We start from the raw sequence: 9,602 nt of genomic DNA, 5'->3' as shown, positions 1-9,602 counted from the left end.
AGTATGTTAATCATTTATCTAATCACAACATATGGTAATTAAAAGTAATGGTACTATGTACATTGGACCGAGAAATAAATTATTCATATCTTTCGTTTTTGGTGATTTAGGAGTGTTAAAGATGAGTAATTATGGTAATTCGAAGATTGTTGGTGTTGGTCATGTCATGTGTGGACTTTTTTAGTAGGTTCAAATACTATTTTAGTTCATGTTTTGGTCTAATTTGTTCAATTTGGTCTCTTTCTTTTTTGGTGGTGGTGGTAACGACAATAGTGGTGGTGATGACTAAATTGAACCAATTTAACTAAAATAAGGATTAAATTGAACAAATTAACTAAAATAAGAACTTATTTGAACAAAACACTAGTCATAGTGTTAATATTGTCACGTCATGTGAATAGTGTCAGCATATACATTATGCCGCTATCAAATTAAACGGCATTAACAAAAAGACGAAATTGAATATAATTTAGCAAATCAGAAACCAAATTGATTAAACTGGACCAAAACAAAGACCAAAATAGTATTTAAACCTTTTTTAATATTATAAACTATTTTATCAACCTCAATAGACCATTAGTTTCTACTATCAAGTACAATTTCCTTTTACGAAACATTAAATTCTCATTATGTTTCTTTCTTATTTGCAAGCTGTTTGCTGTTGGAATCCTATTTTTTGAGGTGCAATTTCCTAAAATATTTTTTTTCTAGGTTTATAAATTTGTATATTTATTTATAATAATATACTTTATTAAAAATTTATAATTTTTTTACAAACTTGTGTAAATATAAATTTAAAAAATATACTTAATTTAATATTTACAAATTAATCAGCAATAAAAATTTGAAGAGTGATTATAATAAATAAAATAATTAAAATATATTGCTATTATGGTAATAGAAAGATTATCATAGTAAAATATTATAACTATGGTTTTTTTGTTTTGTAAAATTATTTTTGATACATGTATATTTAATTGGTTAAAATAATTTATGTAATATTTTTGTGAGTGTAATAAGTTAGAAAAATAAAATTAAATAATAATATGATTGTAGGTGAAAATATTTGAAAAAAAATTAATATAAATTTAAAAATTACTAATATAAATTCAAAACATTTAGGTCTATTTATAGAAAAAAAATCTTTAAAAAAATATTAAAAAAGTATAGACTTTTTTTAAAAAGGTTTTAATGGAAAAAAATATAATTTTAAAATATAGCAAAATACAAAAGGTATAAAATTCAAAAAGTCAATTTCAAATTAAATAATTATTTGTTGAAGTTATTCATTATTTAAATTAAAGTTAATAATTAGAAAAATTGTACTAAAAAAAATAGTTTTGAAAGAAAGCTAAAATTTAGTTTTGAAAGAAAGTTGGTAATGGATGTAGTAAAGAAATAATAAAGAATAATGAATTAAGGGAATTGATTTAAATTAAATTTTTTATATGTATATTTATATAGTTAAAATTTATTTTATTTTTTCTAATTTATTAGACCCAACAAAATTTATTACATAAATTATTTTAATCAAATAAATATATATTTATCAAAAGTAATTTTACAAAAAAAAATCATAATATAATATTTTATTATGATAATTTTTCTATTACCATAATCACTGTATATTTAAATTATGTTATTTATTATAATCACTCTTTAAATTTTTATTCTCAAGTAATTTAAAAAATATTAAATTAAATATATTTTTAAATTTATATTTACATGAGTTTGTAAAAAAGTTATAAATTTTTAGTGAAGTAATTTATTATAAATAAATATATAAATTTATAAAACTAGAAAAAAAAATGTTGCTAAAAATTTGTTTCTCAAAAAAAGTATAATTTCAGTCACAAATGATATGCAAAAATAAAAAAATAAAATAAAAACATGTTGAGAAGTTACTCATTCGCAAAAAGATAGTCTACTTACATAATTTACTCAAGTTAATAAAGTTCAAAAGTTGTCTATATCTAGGAGTATCAAAGTGAGTCAACTCGGCTCACACAGGTTGAGCTAAAAAAGAACCAGCTCAACTCAGCTCACTTTTTTGCTGAGTCGTAAAATTTGCAACCCGGTCTAACTAGAGCTGTCAAAGTGGGTAAGAACTTGTGGGCCAACTCGGACCGGTTTGGGTTGAAATTTTTTTACAAATTTCAGTACGGGTCAATTTTTGATCCGACTTACTAAGAACTCAGCTCACCCGTGTTGAGGATAGTTAATATGTATTGGATCTAAAAAAATACATAGTTAAGTGTGATATTAAATAAAATATGACTTAATAACCATTAATGCAATTTTATTTTATGTAAAGAATAAAAACACCTATAAGTTTTGTACAAACGTGTTTAATATTTTATCTAATGCTCACCAATCAAAATTAAAAAAAATTAAATAATAGTAACTATATTTTAATGTTGCTAAAAGCTAAATATAATTAAACATAAGAAAATTTAAATTAACATAAAAACCAAAAAAAAAAAAAAAACTAGAGGTGTCAAAATGGGTAACCCGGCCCGATCCAGACCCATCACGGATTGATCACTTAGTAAGCCAACTCAATCTAGCTCACTAATTAGCAAGCCAAAAAAATTCCTACCGACCCGACCCACTGCGGATTGATGAGTTAAAAGGATTGGTTCACGAACTCATTTAATTAAAAAAATATTATTTTTTTTATTTTTTTAAGTCAAAACTATATTATAATTCTAATTAAAATCTAAATAAACTTTAATACAATCCAAATACAAACCAAAATCACAAAAATACAAATTATATATGTGTTGGCTAAAAAACAACTTAACATGACCCAAATACAAAGTCAAACTTAACAAAAAAATACTTATGTGACCTTTTATTTACGGGTTGGTGAGCCAATCCGGCACCACGAGTTCAACCCGGCTGAGTCAGGTTCTAAGTGAGCCGGGTCAAAAATCAACCCATATTAAAATTTGTAAAAACATTTCAACCAAACTTGACACGAACCTGTAGTGAGCCAGGTTGACTCGTTGGTTCCAATCCATTTTAACAATTCTAAAAAAAAAAATATTAAACATCTAAAAAACTTATAAAAAAACAACTAAAATTAAGATATTTTTTTGCTTTTTAATAAATACCTTAAAAATTCTAAAATTCTTATTTTGTATGAGATAATTGTTGTCTAAAATTTAAAAAAAAAAATTGTTTATATAAAATTTATTATATATATTTATACTATTTTATTTAATATATTTAATTATTATAATTTTTAATGTAAAATGAATAAAATCCATGTATATTAATTATTTTTTAACGAGTATCTCGAAGACATCGGTTAAAATTTTTCTAGTTTTTATAGTAATAATAATGACGGTAATTAATGTAATAATAATGACGGTAGTTAATGTACGTACTTAGTATTTATATCCAAGTACAACTTGTTGAAAATGTTACAATACAGCTACAGACATTAATCATGACTTTAAAAAATTAAACACGTGCTACTCAAAGGTACCGTATTACTGTTATTATTATGAATTTTTTATTATTAGGAAAATAAAATTAATTTTTTGTCTAGGTGTTTTTAAAAAAATTAAAAAAAAATTATACGGGAATTCACCATTTTTGCGTACACAATTTTTCTTTCGTTTTATTCTTTTATTAACTATTTTTAAAATCCAAATAATTATTCATAATAAAAATTTATTTTTCAATTTTATATTTTCAATAATCACTTTTATAGTTTAAAATAGTTATTTATGATAAAAAATCATTTAAACAATAAAAAAGTATAAAAAATAATTATTTTTTTATAAAAATTATTTTATGATCTGTTAATGTTTTTATTTTAATAATTAATAATTGTTTTATACTTTACTAATTTTTTTGTATAGTGAAAAAAACAAAATAATAATATTAATAGTTATCGAGGTAAATAATTTGTAGTTTGATAGGGTAAATAATAAATAGGAGATAAAATCCAGAGATGAAGCCCAGCCTTGGATAGACAATAACAGAAAATAGATCATCTTTTGTATCAGTCGGAGCCACAATTCTCCTCATACCGTTACTGTTCCTCAATTTACCTACCTCACACTCTTCAATTCCAAAATCCTCTTTTCCCTTTCAATTCTCCAAATTAGGTTTAGGGTTTTCCTTCTTTCGGAAAAAAAGGAAGTTTTGGGAGATATGGTAGACCCATCGTTGCTGACACTCGAAAAACAAGGGCAAAATTCAGTGGTATCTGAAGGAATCCACAATTGGGTGTTTGAGTGCCATGGGTTTTTGCACAATGCGGTTTTGATCATCGCTTCCTTTCTCTTCGTCTTGTACTTAGCACTGCAAGCTAGACAAAGCTTTCTCAAACTCTCACATGGTCGTTCTTACATCATTATATCCTATTACGCTTCTCTCTGGCTTGTCAGTATCCTCAATCTCGTGTGGTGCTTTTCCCAGGTCAGCTTATATTTTCCCGCAATTTCTTTAATCCAGCAAAAAATAAATAAACTAGTAAATTTACAGTTTAGTTCCCAAATGTTTTCAACTTGTGTAGTTTTATTCCTCGAATTGTTTACAGCTTGTTAATTTGGTGTGCATGTTTGGATTTTTGTTGGATAATTTATAATATTCAAAGCCAGGTTGAAATACTGGCTAGTTAGATGTTAAATGAATGTTCTCGAGTTTGGTTTCAGGTTCAGCTTGAAGAATGAATCGATTCCGGGCACAAAATTGATTTTGAGATTAAGCAATTTTATGTAGTTTTTTGCATTAATTTTATACCATATCTCTTTAAAATAAAAACATCTAAACATAAATCATATCACTTAACATCAATTTGAACCAAAATCAGTTTTACAAAATCAATTTGCAAATGTCTACTCAATCACACACTTAGTAGGATAAACATGTTAGTAACTCTAAAGATGTTAATTATTGGATCAAATTGAATATTGTTATTATTATTATTAACTATACCTTATCTGCTGTAAATGGTGTTAGTTATTGTTGTGATCTGCTATTGATGGTTAAAGTTTAATTCTTTGATTGATGCAGACATGGGAGTGCTCTCCTGGGAAAGAGTTTGCGTGGAACTTGTTGTCCCTCTTTACTACTTCTGGAATGTTGTTTCTTGAAGTGAGTTTGCTTGCGTTTTTGTTTCAAGGAAATAGTACCAGTGGCTTAGAAGCGTTAACTCGAACTTTTGGTATATCAGGGATTATTGTTGGTTTTGATATCTTGTTGAAGGTAATTCTGTGGTTTTTTCTGCAAGCTTGCTGCTTGTCCCTATATGGTTTTCAATGTATTAATTGTTCTAGTTTCACCTTTTCCTTGTTAGGCTATATATCTGTTTGCATTTGGGATTCCAATCTTCATCAACAGCGGTTACCCTACTCCTCATGTGAAGTGGAACTTGTGGGTCATTCACAAGCTGTTGCTTACCCTTGTTTATGGTTTCATATTGTTTATTTATCATTCTAGGTGGAGAGAAAGGTTACCTGGTAAGTTTGTTGCCTGGATAGCTTAATTAATGTCTTTAATTAGTTTTATGATAGCTTAATTAGTATTATGATAGCTTTAATTAGTTTTATGATAGTTAGTTTCCAGTATTTAATGTTTTTAATTAGTTTTATGATAGCTTAATTTCTATTCCTCCTTTTGCAGCGAGGCCTGCATACTACAAGTATGTTACAATCATGTTCATCTTGAATGCAATTGCACTATTTGCTTGTGCCATTACTGGAAACGGTGCTTCTTTTGGTTTCTGGTTAGATTCTTCTATTATTCTGTAGCTTACTAGAAAGTGATTCTTTTGAACTTTTTTTCTTTTGGCTTCTTTCTCTAAAGATTTGTTTTTTACTTTTTCCCACAGGTTATATCATTTCACGATTGTGTGTTACCATGCCGCTTATCTTCCCCTTCTGTATATAACCTTCCTGGCTGACTTTTTTCAGGTCATAGTGTCCTAAACTTAAAGCCTGGAGTTCAGTTTTTACAGTTCAAACATTGGTATTGTTTGCAGTTAGGAGTTAGGAATGTTCCTTGTCTTATTTATCTGTGTTTGTTGTCGTTGTGATTGTTACAGGAGGACGATTTGCGTTTGGAAAACGTGTACTACTCTGAAATGAAAGATGCTGGTTTCTTCGAATCAGATTGGAACTGATGTGGTAGTTGCTATATTTTTAGATTAATAAGACCTCGATGTACCAGGGCACCCGTTCACGAAATTTGTAAATAAAGTAAATATTTCAGTAGATCGCTTTAGTAGATAAATTTTTAAAAGAAGTGTTAGTAACCTCAGGTTAATGGTATATCAGAATGTTCTATGCGTGATTTAATATTGTATTTAAGTTTTCTGTTTGTTCAATTAATCAATTTCGGAAAAATAATAATGAACAATCATTACCCTTCAAGCATTTACACAATGCGAAGAATAGTCGTTTGCTGCATTCTTGTTGTGTAAATAAATTGTTTGATTAAAATATTAGGAAAGGAAGTAAGAAGTTTGAAGATTGCCCATCCTGATAATTCATTCTTCTGTATTGAGGATTTTTAATATGGAAGGCCAAAACGAAAGCTTATCAGACTTGAGAGACCTAAGTTGGATGTTATAAGAAATCTAATATCGAGATTTGATTTTGTAAGATGACCATATTAAAATTGGAATTTTATGTACATTTAGTTAAAATTTTATTAATATGATTTTAACTGCCTGTATGGTAAGAGAATTTTATAATTTTAAGCAAACTTAATTATGGGTTTTTGGAGGAGATCTTAGAGATACAACATCAATAAGATTTTAACACCAATAAAATTTTCAATTTAAAATTTTTAGACAATAGGTTCACACCTTTTAATGTGTTCAACTTTTTCATCTCTATTTACTATGAAACTTAGACTTATTTTGATTATCAACAATATCTCATCAAAGAGGAGTTATTTTCACATTACTCTTTTTCGAGTGGAAACATTTTCAACCACCAATAAGCACTTATATTATATTTGTTTGAGCTGATCATCAAGACAACTCATCGACTTTGATACCATTCAGCCAAAATTCTATTAATCTAATTTTAACGGCTTGTGTAGTCAAATAATTTTAAGCAAACCTAATCATGGGTCTTTCGAGAAGATAACTAGAGAGACACAACACTAAACATCAATGAAACCTAAGCCAAACTTATATATGAAAGAATGACACTACTTCCAACCTAAAACCTTAAAATAAAGAGATTATGAATCTTCTATCTTATAATATAGTCAACTTTATCATAAATATTCAATATAAATCTTAGACTCATACTTTAATTTCCAATAATATCACCCTCAATGTTGAGTCATTTCCACATTGGTAGACTCTCATTTAATAAGAAGTATTTTCAACCACGAGTACCTCAAGCACTTATACTTGTTTGAGTCAATCACCAAGACAAACCTTTGACTTTGATAGCATTTAGCCAAAATTCTATTAATATGATTTTAACAGCTTGTGTAGTTAGAGAATTTCATAATTTTAAGCACTTAATCATGGATCTTTTGAGGAGATCATTGGATATCCTAACACCAATGAGACCCTAACCAAACTTACATAAGATAATGACACCACTTCCAACCTAAAACCTTAAGATAATGAGTTTATATGAATTTTTTTATCTTATAATGCATTAAACTTTCTCGTCTATGTTCGATATGAAACTTAGACTCATACTTTGATTCTCAACTATATCACCCTCAATGGTGAGTCATTTCCACATTGGTATACTCTCATTCAATTATAAACATTTTCAATCACAAGTACCTCAAACACTTATACTTGTTTGAGTCTATCACTAAGACAAACCTTCGACTTTGTTACCATTTAGCCAAATTTCTATTAATATGATTGTAATCCCTTGTGCAATAAGAAAATTTCATAATTTTAAGCAAACTTAATCTCTAGTGATCTTTCGAGGAGATCACTAAAGATACACAACTCCAATGAAATCTAAGTCACTTTCATCTCAAAGTCTTAAAATAATGGATTTATGAATTTCTACTTTAAAAGGTGTTTAACTTTCTTATCTCTATCTTATGTGAGACTTAAATACATTAAAATTAAATTTATATCATTTATTAAATGTTTTATTATATTAAATGTTTTATTATAAATTAAACAATTTAAATATATTAATTTTAATTGTATTGTTTAAATAGAATATTTACCTAATATAAAAATAATTTTAGTATTAATTAATATTTAAATAACTTAAAATTGTAATCGGTAACAATTTTTAGTTTATATTGATTGAGGGTATTTTATTTATTTTGATAAGGTTATAACTTTTTTGTAAAAAGGTTTATAAAAAGATTTTAATTGATATGAACAAGGTTATTATTGTTTGGGTGATAGTGATACTTCAATAACTTTTTTACCTTTTTATCAATGCTAGTTATAATAAATTTTGGATTATATTAGTCAAAATAATCTCAGTTAAGAATATCCAAAACGTTTCCCTTTTAAAATAATATGTAACATATACATTATTTAAATATTCTATTTTTTATGATTGATAAAAATGATAAGAAAAAAATAACATGATTATCATATGTACACTACTAAACAATTAGTTTATAATATTTATTTGTTTTATGAGTGTTGTATAATTATAGTATTTTTGTTTCACGTTATTTATTCATGTTTCCATGCTGTAATGGAATATAATAATTATCAAATGTAAAAAAATGTTAAATTTTATAATTGAAGTAATTTAGTATATTATTTTTTAGTTATTATGTCGCACTGTATTGAAATTTCACTATAGTAGTTAGAACTATAATAAAATAACATTTGCTTTCTAACCGGAGACACGTGCTTTGGTTTTTTGTTAACGTTTAGATGTCTGATATCTCTTAGTATTTTTTATACTTTACTATTAACTATAATTAGTTATAATTAATTTATTGTTAAAACAAAACAAAACTAGATTCCAGACCGAGTCATTGTTTGTGGTGAATATGTTTTTAAATTCCCCACGATGTAGACTATAAAATATTTGAGTTGAATCAAATAATTATTGCTATTGCTAACATGTACTAAGAAAAAATAAAATAAATCAAGGGAAAACAATTTAAATAATAAAATAAAATAAATTTTTCATGAAAATTAATATCCATTTATAAACTTCAACTTTTTCAAAATAAAAAATAGATAGATAAAAAAATAAAAAATGAAATTCAATGTAAAGATCTATAATAGAATAGAAATAAGTTCGAAACAAAAAAATTTTAAACTTCTGTAATTTGCCTGATTTAATAAAAAGAGAAAAATAGAAAAAAGAATACAAACTATCAAACACAAAATTAATATCTCCCTTACATTCTACTGAACACACTATTAACTAACTGCTCTATGAATTCAAACCATAACAAAAAAATAACATTTCTTACTTAAAAAAAAAAAATCGTATGCAGCTGATATGTATCTCGGGTGAAAGTTTCCCTTTTCTAATTCGAATTCCAATACCAAAGTTCACAAATTTTTAAAAGGAGCAAAAGGTACAATGTAGATGGATTCTACCTTACTCGTCTCCAGCTTCTTTCGCAAACCTTAAAATAGCTATTAAAAACAGAATACAAACGTCTAAAAA

General features: G+C 26.2%; 1 protein-coding gene across 1 annotated transcript; it reads left to right on the top strand.

Annotated features, from left to right (window-relative positions):
* The first annotated feature begins 3,965 nt into the window (after window positions 1-3,965).
* On the top strand, window positions 3,966-6,375 carry LOC114190161 (transmembrane protein adipocyte-associated 1-like). Its single transcript, XM_028078951.1, has 6 exons — window positions 3,966-4,434; window positions 5,032-5,223; window positions 5,315-5,477; window positions 5,641-5,743; window positions 5,849-5,930; window positions 6,062-6,375. Exons 1-6 carry the CDS (start codon window positions 4,168-4,170, stop codon window positions 6,137-6,139), a joined length of 885 nt encoding a protein of 294 aa, XP_027934752.1. The 5' UTR covers window positions 3,966-4,167; the 3' UTR covers window positions 6,140-6,375.
* The last annotated feature ends 3,227 nt before the right edge of the window (window positions 6,376-9,602 follow it).

The sequence above is a fragment of the Vigna unguiculata genome, chromosome 7 (assembly GCF_004118075.2).
Source record: "Vigna unguiculata cultivar IT97K-499-35 chromosome 7, ASM411807v1, whole genome shotgun sequence".
NCBI classification, from domain to species: Eukaryota; Viridiplantae; Streptophyta; class Magnoliopsida; order Fabales; family Fabaceae; genus Vigna; species Vigna unguiculata.
This window is presented reverse-complemented; position numbering and strand designations above follow the sequence as displayed.

Bases quoted from the DNA above. Each gene is read 5' to 3' on its own strand.
- LOC114190161 (XM_028078951.1), top strand. From the start codon at position 4,168: ATGGTAGACCCATCGTTGCTGACACTCGAAAAACAAGGGCAAAATTCA. The intron at 5,744-5,848 runs GTTAGATTCTTC...TTTTTCCCACAG, and splicing joins GGTGCTTCTTTTGGTTTCTG to GTTATATCATTTCACGATTG. The intron at 5,931-6,061 runs GTCATAGTGTCC...TGATTGTTACAG, and splicing joins TCCTGGCTGACTTTTTTCAG to GAGGACGATTTGCGTTTGGA.